The sequence below is a fragment of the Haemorhous mexicanus genome, chromosome 17, assembly GCF_027477595.1.
Source record: "Haemorhous mexicanus isolate bHaeMex1 chromosome 17, bHaeMex1.pri, whole genome shotgun sequence".
Taxonomy (NCBI): domain Eukaryota; kingdom Metazoa; phylum Chordata; class Aves; order Passeriformes; family Fringillidae; genus Haemorhous; species Haemorhous mexicanus.
Window position 1 is genome coordinate 14,030,139 of NC_082357.1, and position 17,152 is coordinate 14,047,290.

The following is a 17,152-nucleotide window of genomic DNA, read 5'->3' on the forward strand; positions in this document are numbered from 1 at the left end:
TCATTGGGGCCCCAAAAGTGCCTGGGTTTATTGTGAGCTTTGGAGAACACTGTTGTTCACATCCAAGCCCCCCAGGAAGGACATTTTGTGGCTGCAGGACCCTCTCAGGGGAGGCCCTGGTGTGAAACAATCCGTGGTGGGAGGTTTGGGAGTTAACAGGCAGAAAGAGGATGAAAGTGGAGTTGAAAGCTGGATGCAGCCAGTGACCTCCTAACACAAGCTGCTTTGATGACCTGGCCCAGGTGCTTCCTTCCTGGAAACAACACAGCCCCTATTGTCTTCTGCAGGGCGAGCCACAAAGCTGGAATTGCTCTTAGGCTGAGCAGCAAGGACAGGTTCAAGTGGCTCCATCCTTCTGCTTTTCCCCCACTCCTCATCCCTCGGGACCTAGCAAAGACTTTTCTGTAGAAGATGAGTGCCAGAGCAGCGAGGGAAGTGAGCTGGAGTTTAGATTGCATTTATCTTGTTCTTGGGGGTCAGAGTGAAACAGGCACTTGCAGCAGCTGGAGTTTCTTTGTGACTCCTGGACCTGTGGCTTCCAGCCTGGCTGCGGGCTCTTGGTGAAGGAAAAATTGTATCTGCTGGAAAAGGTTAATGTGGAAATCAAGCTCTGATGGCATTTAGGAGGAAGATGTCAGGGCTGGCAGCAAAATGACACAGCTAAGGCTGAGCAGTTACTCTTGCATGGGCCCCGAGGTCCCCCCAGGCAGCAGAGGAGGGGGCAGAGGTGGGTGCCTGATCCCAGCTCTTTCCAAGCCAGGGCAGTGCTGGGCTCCCAAGCATCCCCCAGTCCCTGGGTGGCCGTGCCAGTGCACAAGTGAATGACCAAACCACCCAAGGAACCAACAAAACCAGAATTTTTTCACCCTGCTGTTGCTTGGTGCTAGGGAGGGGATGTGAAACGAGGTGCCTGCAGAACAACCTTGAGCCCACCAGCTGCAGCCATGTGGTGGGGATGGGCTTGGGTTTAATTCTTTCCACCGTATCAGGTTGGTGAGGACCACCAGTGTGCTCTGGGCTACAGGTAATAGCATCCTGATGCTGGGTAACAGCATCCCTTTCCCTGCTCCTAGAAGCAGCAGCATCCCAGCAGCTGGCACATCCCTCTTCCTGCTGAGAATCATGAGGTATCCTGGCATTGACTGGTGGGATTCAGTGCTGCAAACCCCTCAGTGACAGCTCAGAGAGGAGGACGAGCACATGAATGGAACAAGGCAACAAAGCTGCTCCAAAAATCAAAGCGCGTTCCCCCTTTTTTTTCCCCGGCAGAGATCCTGCATTCATTGATTGTTGACATGACATATGTGGGTTGGAGAAAGGCAGCGGCAGCTTCTGGCAGGGGAGGAAGGGGCTGGGGGGGCCGGAGGGGTTCTGCAAGCTGAGATGCTGATTACCAGGGGCAGCAAATAGCTTGCAGCTGCCTCCGCTCAACACGCTCTTTGTGGCGCTTGCAGCCACTCTCTGGACGCAGCTATTTTTAATTTCCCCAAGCGCGCACAAAGCAAAGGGGGTGGGCGATGCCGCTGGCGTCCCCCCTTCCTGCCCCCGCTCCCACCCCTTTCCCAGCCAGCCCTGCGCTTCCCAGCTTCCTCCCACCCTCCGGGGAATGAGGGGAGTTGCACTCCCTCTTCTTTGGTTTGTCTTTCTTTTTTTCTTTTTTTTTTTTTTTTTTGGGTCCTCGTTGGGAGCCAGCCTTGGCTTCCCCCCCACCCTGCGCCAGTGTGTGCGGGGAGCTGGGAAAATGCAGAAATAAATAAATACACAATTAGGCAGGCGTCCAGCCGTAGAGGGGGGCGTGCTGCAAAAAGAGACTCCGGCCAAATTTTGGAATGCCTGAGAAAGCGGCTGGAGCCGTGGGCGAGTGCAGGGTTGTGGGCTTCCCACTGGAGCAGGGGCGGCTGTGACCCCCAAGAGGAGGAGGAAGAGGGAGGGTGGCACCTCCCAGCCTTGCTCTTGGGGGGCTTCCCCCCACTGGCATCTCACTGAGTCCAGGACAAGGCATGTTTGTGCTGGAGCGTGGTGAGAACAGGGGCCTCAGCGTGCTCTTGCCTCGGCTTAGGAGTGATATTTCCACCAAAAGCTGAGTTGTGCCCTCTGTTCAAGCAGCAACACGGTTCGGGGTTAATAAATTACTTATTTGCAATCTTTGTTTCTCTGTTAGGTAAGCATTGGTGAATATGATATTTCTGCTTTATCCCAGGCATGAATTATTCATCGGGTTTGGAGGCTGTAAGAGGGACGTCAGGTTAAAACTTGCGTGGAGACAAGCTGAGGTCTTCAGTGAGGTTTTGTAAACAGCTTTTCTCAGGGTTACCAAGTGCAGGGTTTTTGCAGGACTCTTCCCCCTTTTGTCTGTGCTGTTTTAAGGCATTTCTGGTGAAAAATGGCAATTTCCAGGCAGATTTGATTATCGGTCATGCTCATTTACTTACCATGGGCTGCAAGATACAAAAGTAGGGGAAAAAAAATCAAAATACTGTTTTTCCTTTATGGAGGACCAGGTAACAGCATGTGAATATGCTCTTGGCAATATGTATTTTGTAAGATCTTTTTATTTTGCTCTGTTTCTTCAAAGCTACAGAGGAGGTTTTTCCCTGCAGTCACTGAAGTCTGACTGCAAGCAGGCAATGAGATAAAACAGCCAGACAGCTTTGCTGAAAGTTGAAATTACCATAGGTGAATCACGTGTGCAGCAACTTCACTTACCCTTCACCTCCTTCCTGCAGGATCCCATCCAGGAGCTGGTTTGTGGGAGTGTGTTAACAGCCTTGTGCTCTGCTCCTGCAGGCAGCACAGCTCCTCTTGTGCTGCTGCAGGAGAGAGGTGCTGCATGTAGAGCTTGGCGTGCTCCAGGAGTTGGGGAAAGCAGGGAAGGTCCCACCTTCCATGGAGTTTGTTTCCCCCCTGTGTTTTCCTGGCATGCACCCCACAGCCATGCCACATCTCTGCTGCCATGGCACCCCTTGCCATGGGGCTGCAGGGAGGAAATTCTTTCCTGTGAGTGTGGGCAGGCCCTGGCACAGGTTGCCCAGAGAAGCTGTGGCTGCTCCATTCCTGGAAGTGTTCAAGGCTGGGTTGGATGGGGCTTGGAGCAGCCTGGAATAGTGGAAGGTGTCCCTGCCCATGGCAGGGGGCTGGAACTGGGTGAACTTTAGGGTCCCTTCCAGCCCAAACCATTCTGTGGCATGATCCTGGGGGTCTTGGCTCTTGCACCCCCAAGGCCTTGGGTGCTGTGGCTCCAGGAGCCATAGCTGTGACTCTCCGTGATTTTATGGCCAAACAGAGCCCTGGGAATCTGCAGTAAGGCCATGGGCTGCTGTCCCAGTGTGACCCATGGCTGTCCCCACTCTCCTCCCAGTTCCCTTTGATGTGGGTGACTGGTCCTTGGGCAGAGGAGACAGAGGGAACAGAGGCACACAGCGTGGTTTTAGACGTGTCCCAGCAGCATCCTGACCTCATGCAGGATTTCCACCTGTTGTGATGGTGTGACTGGAGAGAAAGGTGGGGTTTTGGAGCACACCCAGCCTTGGCCCTTTCCTCCACATTTCATCAGCCCTGCTGCGATCACATCGATAAAGTCACAGGGATCACCAGGGCGCTGGGGAGCTACTGGGATATAATTAGGATTTTGGTTCACTTTCCTGGCTGCTTTCCCATTAGGGGAGGGACAGCAGGGATTATGGATGGAGCAGATGTGTGGAGGGAGGGGATGTTTGGCTTGCATGGTGGTTAATGCCATGTACAGGCCAGCGCTGGGGGGAGTGAAGTCTGTCATCCCAGGCATGGGCCATGGAGAAACCTTTTGTGTTCATCCCCCTCACGTGCACGAGCCCCAGATTGCTCCCCTCTGCTGGGATTGCACAGCTGCTCCCAAAGGAGGGGTTGGGAGCAGCACAGGGCTGTGAACTCCCTCCTCTCCCTGTGCTCCTCTACAGAAGCCAGATGTGAGCAGCAGGTTTAGGGAGAAAATGCTGCTACCCCGGGACAGCAGCCTTACATGTTAGTCACAAAATTTTTCTGTGCATTTAAAGCACTTCTTACCCCAGGTGCCACTTGCCTGTGAACCTGGTGGTGCCTGCCTTGCCAGGACAGCTCTTTGCTATCAGTGTTAGTACCTCCACTAAATCATGCCTGGGGCAGCAAAGCCCAGCTCAAGCTGCTGCTGGATGGTCTCCTTCCCCCACAAGTCGTGTGTGTGCCTGTTGGGAACTTTTCTCCTTGGAACTGCCCAGAAGGCTCACATTTTGTGCCATTTGGTGGGATGGCCAATGTTCAAAGTTTGGGAAACTCTCTCCAGCCATCACCTCGGCTTTTGGGAAGGTCTGCAGGGTCCAGGCTGGTCTGGAAGTTGCTGAAAGCAGTGCAGAGTGGGTGTGGGGTTTTCTGTAGGGTGTGGGGTGCAGGATGTGGCTGCTGCTTGGTTGGCCAAGCCAAGCCAACCTCTTTGGCTTGGGCTGGCCCTCACACCTCCAGCTGCAGACCCCAAGGGCCCTGGGAGCCCAGCCTCCTGGTATTCCCAGCCCGGCAGGAAGCTCTGCAAAGCTCATAAGAGCAGTGCTGGGGAATAATGAGATTTCCAGACTAATTTGGCCGGATTCAAGAACTTCCACTGAAGCATCTGCCCCCGTGGGAGTTGCCCAAGCCTCCGGTGGATCTGGTGCTCCTGATCCCCTGGGCTGTTGTCTCCTCCTCTGCAGTTGCTGAGTGCCAGTACTAGATCCTGTATTGAGAGTCCTGGGGAGTGAAGGTGGGATACCCCACCATGGTGGCTGCAGGGCCCGAAATTATCCAGAGCTCCAGACAATGGGTGTTGGAGGTGGCTCTTCATGGCTGTGGTGCTGCTGATGGCTTGGTCTGTCCCTGTGTCTTTGCACTGATTCCTCTGCTTGGTTGCATTTGCAGGAGAGGTTGTGGGATGGCTGGGGAGGAGGAGATCTGTCCCTCCTTTCCCTCTAGGCTGGAAGGGAGGTGGGTTTACTTAGTGGGAGGTGCAGGGATTTGATTGATCTAATTTTCTGCTTTCCTTGGATGACAATTACCTTGGTCATGTTCCCTCTCCCCCATGAAGCAGAAATCCAGTTCCAGCTGGAAATGGGGCTGACCAACACGGGTAGAGGTCATCCTCCCTCAATCCGAGCTTTCTTCCTCCTGAGCCGTGTCCAAAACTGGCATCACTGTGTGTATGGCCATCTTGGTGTGTGGGTGACCTTAGGGAGCTGTGGTTGCTGGTGTTTGGTGAAGCCCCTTGCTGCTGTGGAGGCTGTGAGCACAGAGGTGGTGCTGAGCTCCTGCACATGTGTGCCTGGCACACGGTGCAGGGACCACCTGGGACTCGTCTCCTACACCGAGGGGGTGGAGGATAAAGTTGACAAGGCCAATTTGGAACAGTGCAATTTAAGATTCAAGTATCAAGATGCAAATTAAGCCCATTTTTCCTTCCCACCTCCAAACGACTGCAGTTCCCTCTCCAGGAAACTCCTGTCATGATCTCTGCACCAAGCTCTGGTCTGTCCGTGGTCTTGCCGGGTTTTTGCCATTGGGCTGATTACCATGACAACTTGCTGGAAGGCTGCAGATATTTGCTTCTCCCTTGGCTGTTGTGCCTGTGCATCTGGGAGCAGGGAAGATGCCACGCTGGCAGCTGTGAGCAGATGGGGTCGGATCTGTTATCAGGTATTCCTCCCACCCCCCTCCTCAGAGGGGAGGAGGACATTTTGCATTTTGAATGCATCTAAATCCTATAGAGCAAAAGGAAGGAGTAACTTTTGGGTTTGCAGGGCTGCAAGGTGGTGCCTTTGGCACTGCAGGGCTGGCAAATGCCTGTGCATTTCTGGGCTTCTGCTTTGGTCCCCGGAGAGTTGGGATGGGGCTTGAGGAGATGCTCCAAGCTCTTTGTACAATGTTTGGCTTTTACTTTGGTCCACAAACAGCCAGGATGGCAGCTCAGAGCAGCCTTTGGATACCCCACCCTGGTGGGACCTTGCTATCCTTCCCATCATGGTGCCAATGTTTTCTGCATCTCTCTCCTTCTTCCTCTCCAGCAGCACTGGAAGCGGAATGTGCGTATCCGTGGTTGCAAGCTTCCCTGAAAGGCTCCTGGATTTGTCCATGCTGCTGAGGACCTAGAGGGTCAGACACCAGTGCTGAGGGAGGTTGAACCCGCTTGGTGACCACCAGTGGGTTTGCTGACCCTCCCTGCCCAGCACGGGTGGTTGTGCCAGGACTGGATACGGCTGTTCCCACCATGCACAGACCCCTGAGAGGCTGTTCAGCAGGAAAGAGGTTAACAGGAAGGAGGCAGGCTAGGCTCTGGCTGCCAACTCCGACCCTGCTTTGGAGTGGGGAGCAGCTGGGAGCTGCAAGAGCAGTGTGAAAATAGCCTTATAAGGCCAAGAGAAGCCAGCTCCAGCCTCCGCACAGCCCGGGCCAGGCTCGCTCCGCTCCAGCACCCGCTCGCCGGATGGGTGCCCGTGGGGATGGGGCTAGAAATGGGATGTGTGGCCCCAAACTTGCTGCTGGGGCACCCCTGGGATGGGTGCTGGCCATGCCTGGCTGAGGTGGCGCTGGGTGGGAGAGGAGCCCGAGGGTGCACCCAGCCAGTTCTCAGGCAGTTCCCGGCCTCGCTCAGTGTTTAGACTCGCTGTCTGTGGACATAAACACCGACTCTGCTTAAAGGCGGCCCCTGGCTGAACTCTCCTGCCCAGCCCCTGCACTTCACCCCCTTCTCAAACTGCTCCCCGAGGAAGAAAATTCCATCCCACTGGCAAAAAGGGAGCTGATGTTGTTTTATGTCCTGGTGGAGGCTCAGGAGGGCTCTTCAGGGGCTGGCATGCAGGGACAGGTGTGTGTGGCACTTGCTAACCTGTCCCACCTCCTTGGGGTAGGTGACCTGGGATTAGGGGGAATTCCTTCAGCAAAACAAATCTCAGGAGCTGGCTGTTGGCACCTGTGATGAGCAAACCAGGGTCAACAATGGGGAAATATGTGGGGCTGGGAGAAGTGGCATTTATGGCATTTGTCTATCTGGGGGATGTTCTGCATTGCTGGCTGCACGCCAGGGCAAGTGTCCTGTCCCCTTCTTGTGCTGGCACAGATTTGTTGCCAGTACAGAGGCACATTGGCAGGTGCCAAGGCCACATCTGCAGAGCACTGCTTGTGCCTTTATCTGTGAAAGGGGACCATGGCTTCTGACAGGGTGATTCCAGGCAGTGGTGACATCTGGGGGCATCTCCCCCTGTTTCTTGCACAGGGGCACAAGGTGTGAGTATTGAAGTGCAGGGGACATATGTTGCTTGATACCTCCCTGTGGATGTGGCACCTGAGGATGTGGTTTAATGGTGAACATGGTGGTGGTGCTGGGTTGATGGTTGGACTGGATGATCTTAAAGGTCTTTTCCAACCTTTATGATTCTATGATTCCCCTGCCAGTGGTAAGAACCCGTTTTTCCATTGCCTGGTGCATGGCTGGAGGTTTCTCAGTGGCTTTCACCAAGCAGTAGATGCTGATACAAGAAGTTTGCAGGTGAGAAAGGTGTGCTCAGGTGGCCCAGAAAAGATACCTGCCTCATGCTTGGATGGCACAAGGAAAGCAGAGCTGCTGTGGGGATGTGGGAGCACAACCTTCTGCTGCCTTCAGTGGGTGACTCCTCCAGTCCATCCTTTTGCAGAGCCCACAGAGGTTGTTTTCAACCTCTTTGTCTAGTTTAATAAACCCAGGATGCTCAGCCTGCCAGCTGATCTATAAGTGTAATAAATCTGCCCACCACAGTGCTCCAGCCCTGTTGTGGCCCTATCGAGAGCCTCGTGCCTGGTGGCAGGAAGCCCAAAAGGCTCATTAAAGCCCTGCTGCTGTGCCAGCCATGCTAGCCTGGCACCTGGGCAGCTCAGGGCAGGCTGAGCCAGCCCTGTGTGTGTGCACAGAGCATCCCCAGCTGGGATTTGGGAGCTGCATCCCCAGCTGGGATTTAGGAGGTCATGCCTCGCCTTGCATGGTTGAAAAGGGGTGACTCTACATCTGAAAAGGGATCCTCTGCAACTCCCTGAAAGGTGGTAGCCAAGTGGGTCGGTGTCTTCTCACAGCTAACAAGTGATAGGACCAGTGGAAACAGCCTCAAGTTGCTCCAGAGGAGTTTTAGGTTGGATATTAGGAAAAATTTCTATAATGAAAGAGTGGTCAGGCATAGGAACAGGCTGCCCAGGGAAGTGGTAGAGTCACCATCCCTGGAAGTGTTCAGAAACCACATAGATGTGGTGCTTAGGGACATGGTTTAGTAGAGGACCTGGCAGTGCTGTGGGTTAATGGTTGGAGGTGTTTCTACAATTCTGTAACTTTTCAAGGAGTTGGTGCTGTCTTGATGGCCTCCAGGTGGGAATGGTGGATGTGGCTCTGGGTTAGGCTCCCAGTGCCATGCTGGTGCTGGGAGCTGCATGTCCAAGCTCTTTCTGGGCCCTTGCCAAGGTGTGGTTGTCTCCATGTTGCCCTGATGTGCCTGTGACAACGTGACAGTGAGGTCTTGCTCCCTTCTGTTTGCATCCTGCCTGGAGCACTGTGATCAGCTGAGCCCAGGCACTGGGATGGCTGAAGATTTTAGCAGACACAGGAGCTAAAAGCAGCTGCCTTTGCAGAGCACTCGGGAGTGCTGTGAGTGAGCAGCACTCGGCAGCCACCTTCATGAATATTTTAGCTGGGAGAATTAACATTTGTCAAGACACATTTATGGAGGCAGCGTGGATGTCTCTTCCCCAGGCACTGCAGGCTCGCTGCTTCTCCAGGGCAGTGCTGGGAGCCAGGGCAGAGCCTGCCAGATCCTGAGCCCAGAGTGGGACAGCAGAGCTGTGATCTCCCCTGGGACAGCCAGGCCCCGGTGCCAAGGCAACCAGCCCGCCATGCGAGATAGACAAATGGTTGTGGGTTGTTTTTTTTTTTTTCTCTTCCCCTCCTGCTTCTTGGCAGACAGTAAAATGTCCCTTTTGTTTGGTTTCCTCCTCCCCCTGCCCCATCGCCTTTCTTTAAAGGTTGTGTTCCAGATTTCATCAACCCACGTTGTGTAATAGCCCTGGGCGAGTTGGGCATTGGCCGTGTCCCGTAGGCAGAAGAGGCCATGGCAGAGCCCCTCCTCGGGAGCCTGACTGTGGGGTTATCTGCTCCAAAACATCCTGGGTACAGCTCCTGAGCAAAGCTCCCATGTAGTTTGTATCAAGCTGCTATGATCCCCATGTGTTAGAAATGACAGGGAAAGTCCTTGGAAAAAAATTCAGAAGTTTTCAAAGCAAAATTATCCTGTTTTTCTACCTAAAATAATCCTGGTTTTCTACCTCAGCCCTGCAGCGCCTAATGGAAATGAGGGACTTTGCAGAAAAACCCTTTTGGTTTACAGCATCAGCTCCTGTACCTAGTAGTTCATCACCCACAAAGCATCCAGCACTGTGCAGGAGGATGCAGTAATGCCCTGCTTGGGATTTCTTCCTTCAAGCTTCTAAGAGGTCCCCATTCTTTCTTTCCCTCCTTTCCACTGCCAAAGGAGGGGGCTGCTGCTGTTGCTGAGCTCTGCATCCTAGGAGCATCCATCTAGAGATCCCTGCATCTCATCCAGAGGCCGCTGATGTTGTTGATGTGGAGAGCCTGGCATGACTCACGGCCTGGGCACCCCGGGAGGGAGAGGAGGAGGAGGAAGAGGAGGACGAGAGCTCTCTATAGGCTTTGTGTGTTATGGAGAGGAACACTGTGAGCACGTGTGTGTGTCAATAGGGATCTGTCACTCCAGAGGGAAACAGCAACTCAATTGTTTCTTGTCTCTGGTTCCTCTGTTGGTACTGGCAGCCTGGAGAGCTGTAGCTGCTCGTGTGATACAAGTGCTCCTTTTCCTGTACTGGTGAGGGACAGGCACTGCTCAAGTGACTGGGCTGGAGGTACCTGGTGGCACTGGTGGCCTCAAGGAGGGCTGGTGGTGGTGGCCTTAATGATGTCCTCTGCTTCCACAGAGGTACACCCTTGTGTGCTTCCACTCCTACCCCTAGTTAAATGACACACCCAGCCACCAGATCCAGTTCTGGGGTAGCTGTGGGCTCCATCCCAGCAGCAATGGGAGAGGGCAAAGGCAGGGCCAGCGCCTGGGGACAGGGCTGTTCCTCAGCTGGGGACTGGCAGCAGTCAGGAGCTGAGGCTGAGCGTCCACTCCTGCCTCATCCAGACCCGAAGCCGCCCCAGGGTCTGATGCTGGGTTCAGCCTTGTATCAAAGCATCTGCTCTTGCAAGGGCTGGTTGAAATCCCAGCCCTGTTGTTTTGGTGTCTGCCATGCAACGCTTCTCTGCTTCTGCATTTATTTATTTATTCCCTTCCAACTGCTGGAGCCACACAGTCCTTACCTGGCCAGGGACCAGCTTTGCTCATTCTCCTCCAAGGTTCCCCAGCCTTGAGAAACCCTCCAGCCCAGAAACAGGTTCTCAGAGGTGAAGAAAGGGTCCAAGCCATCCCCTTTTCCTTGGTGAAGTTTGTGTGTGTGCACACGCGTTTCCACCAGACACCATTTGCGTTTTGCTTCACTTCAAAGTGCCTGTGCTGCCTTCAAGGAAGGAAACAAATGGTGTAAAGGAATTTACATCCCAAGTGAGTGAGGCTGCTGGTCTGTCAGGTTTCATCTGCTGCTGAGGGGTGTGGGGTTCAGGGGAGCTGCTGTAGGATGGAGGGTTCATCCCTGGGGCCACAAGTGGAAGAGGGTCATTTCCAGCTTTGTTCCCAGCTCTTTCCTGGTGTCCTGGCTCAGAGGTGCAATGGTGGATGGAGACTCCTGTGCCAGGCTGTGCAAGCATTCATGTTTCACGAGGAGGGCTGAGTGGCAAAACCACTTTGCAGGGCCAGCCCCCAAACCGGCTCCTCTGCTCCCGGCAGGCTTCAGTCAGGGCTGGGTGTGGGCAGCAGGAGCAGCCACCCTGCACTACCATGGGCTTGGAGGGTGTTGGTTCTTCCTCTCCTCCTATGCCAGCTCCCTGCCAAATCCCTCCGGGGCCTTACAGGGTGTCAGGGGCCTGAGTGGCCCAAGATCCCCCTGTGGGGCTCCCTCCCTCCTCCTCACCCCTCTGTCTTTGTTGAATTCCCTGGTGTAAAACTGCTCTGGGAGGGGAAGGAGGTTGGACCTAGACCTTACAGTCCTGGAGACCTTGGCTCTGCCAGAGGCCAGCAAGACAAAAACTTTTCTAAGACTCTACTTGGAACAGGAGAAAGTTTTTCCGTTGGGTTTTTATAGCTCCCGGAAAGCGGGGTTTTATTTTTGTTGTCTAAGACAAAAAATCCTCTTAGGAGCTGACTACCCGTGGCAGTGCAGGGCAGGAGGCTTGACATGCGCCCTGCTGGGGTCTGGGCTGGGCTTTGCTTTCCCTCCCTCCATCCTGGGGGGTCTCTGGATGCTGATTTCCACAAGGAGAGGAGGGTTTGGTGTCCCTGATGTACAACTGGTCCAGTTCATGTACCCAGTGCTGGAGCACCTGGGATGGCTCCTTGCCAGGCCTGGGCTGTCATAGGGTGCTCCCACCCAGGGACACAGCTGCAGGGAAAAACCTTTTCCTGGGAAAAGGGGCTATTTCCCACCACCCGCAGATGGCTGAACAGAGAGCTCTGGGAGACTAATCTGAATTTTCTGGGTTTGTAGGCTGGGGCCATTGAGCTCTCTCCTGTCACCCTTTCTTTGCATGGCACAGGCTGCTTTTGCAGGGGTTTTGCTGGCAGGGGAGCTGGTTTCCATGGTAAAAACCTTAACAGCATCTGCCAGAAATCCGTCTCCTTTTTGGCCCGGCCATCTGGAGGGCACAAGGAGGCTTTGGCAGGGTGAGGAGGCGTCCACAGGCTGCTTTAGGTCCTCCTTTGGTGCTGTTGGCAGCTCGGAGAAATCTCTCCCTCACCATTTATGTCCCAGGTGCAGATTTGCCATGGGATGCTGGAAGGACCCCAGTGTCACCGAGCGTGGTGGGGACAGGCAGGCTGAGGACATGGGAGCCGTGGTATGGCTCGGGGGGGAGGGCTGTAGGCACTGGGGATGGGTGGATATGCTGTAATCGGATGAGCCAGCGCTGCTCCAGATGGACCTGTCAGCTCTTGTCAGTGCTGACACCCCTCTGGATGTCCCTCAGTGTCCCCTTGGGCCACAGGGGCCACCACCTGTCCCACTTCACCAGGTCTCCTTGGAACTATCTGGCTGAGAGGTGACACTGTTCAGAAAAGCCACCAAGCAAGGTCCCTTCCATGCTGCAGTCCCTCCCTGGCAAACTCTGTGATTTATTTTTAATTTTAATGGAAAAAACCTGGTGCTTGTCTCTGTCTGTTTATCACTGAGCCATCCTGTGATGAGGACAGCTTTGCCATCCCTGTCCCCAGGTGCCACCCCACCAGTCCAGAGCTGGCCACTTGGTGGCCTTCCTCAGTGTCCAGGTGCCACAACAGGGCAGCCATCCTTCCCTGGATGTTTGGCATAGGAGAAGGACCTTACTGGCAGCAGTGGACTAAACTGGTCTGGCAGGAGTTGTACTGGTTGGTCTGTGTCCCCAAATGTGTGGCACAGAGCTTTGCTGTGCACTGGGCACGACACACAAATGGATCTGGTTACATGTGGGCAAATCATCTCGGTGTGTAGGATGCTGGTGTCCTCCAGGAGAGGTTTTAGGGCTCAGCTCTTCTCTCCTCTGCTCTTCTCTCCTTAAAGTTGCTCCTTTCTCCTTTCCCTCGCAGCCGACCACCCTCCCACAGGGCACCATCAACATGAACCAGTGCACGGATGTGGTGGACGGGGAGGGCCGGACAGGGCAGAAGTTCTCCTTGTGCATCCTGACGCCGGAGAAGGAGCATTTCATCCGTGCCGAGAACAAGGAGATCATCAGTGGGTGAGTGCAGAGCTGGGGCTCAGCCACTCCCAGGCTCTTCCATTAGCCAGGAGGAAGAGGAAGGTGGGTAGGACCTTGACTAAGGCTGGGTACTATGGCTGTGCATACCCAGGCTGATCCTGGGTGCTGAGGTGATCCCACAGTGCTTTTAGGGATCCCATCCCATCCCGTTTTAGGCATCCAGCCCACTGGCACAGGTCCCATAATTCTGGGGCTGGCATGTCTGACCCTAAGTACCATACACCTTCTGGTTCTCATCCATCCCTGGGCAGATGTGGAATCCTGGGGTGGATGCTCCCCACCTCCCTGGTCCCAGGGGAGCGTCTCACCTCCGAGGATGGTTAAAATGTCACAGGAATGCAGTGTCTCAGTGACACTGAAGATTAGACCACTAAAACGAGCAAATCAGGGTAAATTTCCCAACTCCAGGTGTTGGGTGGTGACCTAGAAACATCCTCTTCCATCACTCACATGCCAGCTGGGGCTAAAGCTGGTGCTGGTGAAGGTGCAGAGCCCTGGAGAGCTGAGCTGCCAGCACACAGTGACAGAGTGTGGCTGTGCTGCTGCTCACCTGAGAGCTTTTCCCACATGGAGTGCCTGGAGCTCAGTGCCTCCCTCCCAAAATTTGACATTTGAAACTCCAGCAAGAAATTGAAGGGATGAACACTTGCTCTTTCCCACTGTTCCCAAGGCACAGCATCTCCTGCCTCCCCCAGCCCTGGCAGCAGCAGAGTCAGCACTTTCTGCTGAGATTTCTATTTCCAAGCCTTATCTTTGCTTGAGACTCCCCTTGTTCTGTAAATGCTTGTTGAAGTAGGTGTTTTTCTACCAAGAATTTGTGATTTTGACCAGATGAGTGTTTTCATGCATTGAAATTTCCCTGCCCTACTGAGACAAGGGAGCACAGGTGAGCCTTGGGTTTGCAAACCTGTCTCCCCAGCCCCATTCACAGCGAGGTGCTGCAGTGGCCGTGGAGCCAGGATGCAGAGCCATGTGGGAATCACAGCACAGGGGAGTGAGCTCTTCTTCTCCCTGGCAGGAGCAGTGATTGCCCCAAACCATGGCCAGCCCCCATGGCCTGCTCTCTCCACCCTCTCCCCACGCTCTGGTTCCCAGCTCAGCCTTTGTTGCTGGTCCTGCCTGCCGTGGGAGGGAGAGGCATTGCGGAGCGAGGTGGGGCTGATTTATTGCTCATCAGCCCAGCAATGGGTTTTGAAGCAGTGCTTTTGCTCCTGACTGCAGGCATTAATCATCCCCCAGCAGTCCCACTCTGGGGCCGAGCCAGGCTGGTTTTGTTTGCAGTTGCAGCACGACAGGAAGATTTCCCTGGCTGGGGGAGAATTGGTTTCACGTTCATTCTGTGCTTCTGGCGTTCATTGCTTCACCAAACCCCACTTGATGTTGTCATCTCTGAACGCTTTACAGCAGCAGCGTGCAAAACAGGGGGAGAAGGAAAGGGGAGCAGGGACATTTGAAGTGGGAATGTTTCCCAGTGGTCCAGGGATCCCTGTGGAGTTCTCAGAGATGTGGGGGCAGGTTGTCAGGCCACGGTGGGAGGACACGGGACTTCTCAATGCCGAGTTCATGCTGCTCTTCCGTGGACAAAAGCGCTTTGTCTGCAGTGTGCGGGTGTTGGCATGGCTCAAGGGGACGGTCCTGCTGGAGGCTCTGTCCCTCTCTACTGTCTTTCAGGATCCTTGAATCCCTGCCTCATGTCAGCCTTGGCTGTGGCCTCACTTTTGCGGAGAGCAGGGTTTGAGCCAAAGCGCCCTGGGGTCATCTCTCTTCTCCTGCCTTATTTTTCCCCCAGGAGCTGGTTGGGATGGTTTCTGGCTATTGTTCAGCAAGCTGACCCTGACCAGGTCAGCATCACTCCTGTCGCTGTGGCAAAAGACCTCACCTTCTGCTTTCTCTGCCTGCAGGTGGCTGGAGATGCTGATCGTCTATCCCAGGACAAACAAGCAGAATCAGAAGAAGAAGAGGAAGGTAGAGCCCCCAACTCCCCAGGTAACCCAGGGACACGCACACACACTGTCACCCAGTCCCTTGCCTCCCTCTCAAGGCCATGGTCTTGCTCTGGTTCTGGGGTAGATCCCCCCAGGCCATAGGGATCACCAGCCCTCTGGTGCTGCCTGTGTGGAGGGTGAGAGCTGGGGCAAACCAGGGCAGCAGATCGGTGTGAATTAATTCCTGGTCATCACTTCCAGGGTCACACACTCCTGCTTTCCTGGCTGCTTTGGGGCCACATTCTGCCCCGTGTGCTGTTTTGTGGTGCCACCCCTGCACACAGTCCTGGGAGTGGCCACAAAGTGACATGGTCCCCATGGGGGACCAGGGAGAGGTGCTGTTCATGGGCCTTTTCCTCAGAAACAGGATGAAATTCCATCGGGCTCCAGTTACTCCCTTAGAGATGACCCCAGAGATAATGGGAATGAAAGGAAAATACTAAAGGCCAGGGCCAGGCTGGGAGCTCCGGGGGCCGGAGCTGGGCTCTCCAGGGACCCGCCAGTGGCTTCGTGCTCACTTTGACTATAAATGGTAAAAAGTGGGGCCGGCTCTGACTCACTCGTTCCTGCCTGGCTCCCACGTGGCTGGAATGGGGGACAGTCCCACAGATGGGGAACGTGACCCCAGGGCCACCCTCGTCCCTCGCTGGGGCTGAGAACAGCCGTGTCCCTGAGGCTGCCTGACCTCTGGCTGTTTGTCCCACCACCACAGGGGACTGGCTGGGAGGGCTCCTCCAGCTGTGCTGGGGGACCAAGACCAGCATCAGGGCTTCCCTGAGCCTTGGTTTTCAGGTCCTCTTTGATGAAGTTCCAAGGATGGCCCTGGTGCAAACTGGGCCATGGATGGGTTTTGTGCAGTGTTTGTTTGAATAAGTTTTCATCACTCCACTGGATAAAGATGTTCTGGGCAATGAGAAAAATGTTAGTGGGGGGATGACTCTTTTTTGCACACCAAGCTCTAAGTCTGAGCCACCCCTTGCCAAAGTCTGGGGTCCTCACAGCCTGAACAACCCCATATGTGCTGGCTCTGGTGATGCTCCAGGGAAGATGCCTCCTCCTTTCATGAGTTATGAGTTGTCAATCCTCAGTTCCCAAGAAGTGGACTGTTGCACTTGGGGCACCCCAGGGAGTGGATGCTGCAGGGCAGGGATACTCACCCTGGCCAGGGTGCACCACTAAACCCAGGCTGGGTTCAGGAGGGGGACGAGGTGGAGATGACAAGAGGCACAGAGCCAGAAAAACATCATTCTGGGTTACATTTCATCACCATGGCAACTGCTTGGAAACCGTACAGGATCTGAGCTCCTGAGCACCAAATAAGGGAAGCGGCTGTGGGAAGGATGCCGGCTCCCCGTGGGCAGATGGGGTCCCCAGGTGCTCGGGGATGGGGACCAGGGACCCTTGTGGCACACTGCCCTATTGTCTTGGGACAGACCACCCTGTCTTACTTGCTATCCTCCCTCCACTCTCTCCATCCCATGGCTTCCATCCTCACAGTGCTGGAAAAAGGCTCAAATTCACTTTGCAAAACCAACCTCCATGTGGGAACTGCTGCTGATGGATGCTGTGCTGTGTCAGGCACTTAGGAGCAGCCTGTAAAGGCAGAAGCAGCATCTTTCCTCTGTTTCCCAGATCCTGCTGATGCAGGTGGCTGGTCCAGGGAAGGAAAGAGGATGCTGAGGAGAAAATCAGCACCAGTTCTCCTCTATGAAATGGCCTCTCCTGAAGTTGGCTGCTGTTCAGCTTGCTCTCCATGTGCTGGTTGAGAAAGCTTGCATTCTTCCTAAAGATGGCCACCCACTAATCAGGCAGTAGATCATGTCTTAGAGCTGTTTTGGGAGGGGTGGGCACCTTTGTGATATAAAAAAAGAATATAAAATTCTTTCTTTTTCTCACTCTCCATAGCTTTTGCTTGTCTGTGGTACAGCAGACCTTGGTTACAGCTGGATGCTCTTGGAGCATCAAGGTCATTTTCAACTCCCCCCATCATTTTTCATCATCCCTCTGCAAAATCAGCAGGGTGGGAGCAATGCAAGGAATACCATTCCTGCTGCAGATTTTTTGGACAGGGAGTGTTAGGTGTTTTCACTTTGCTTTGCAAGCAGGTTGCAATTTTAGGGGGAAAAGGGCAGTTTTCTCTTTCAGCTTTTGCTGTGCTCCGTCAGCAGGAGGGACTGGAATGCCTGTGCCTGCCTGCTGCCCATGGGAACTTGAGGCAGGGTTTGGGGCTGAAATGTGGGATTTGAGGCTCTGCCCTGGGTTTGCACAGGGGTGT

At 54.4% G+C, this 17,152-nt stretch overlaps 1 protein-coding gene across 9 annotated transcripts in view; it reads left to right on the forward strand.

The window, feature by feature from the left end:
• MPRIP (myosin phosphatase Rho interacting protein) overlaps window positions 1-17,152 on the forward strand; it is a 73,607-nt gene that overhangs the window by 18,480 nt on the left and 37,975 nt on the right. For all 9 annotated transcript variants that reach the window (XM_059861814.1, XM_059861815.1, XM_059861813.1 and 6 more), the window contains exons 4-5: window positions 12,720-12,871; window positions 14,794-14,878. In XM_059861814.1, the coding sequence (XP_059717797.1) occupies window positions 12,720-12,871; window positions 14,794-14,878 (237 nt within the window). The remainder of the gene's footprint in view (window positions 1-12,719; window positions 12,872-14,793; window positions 14,879-17,152) is intronic.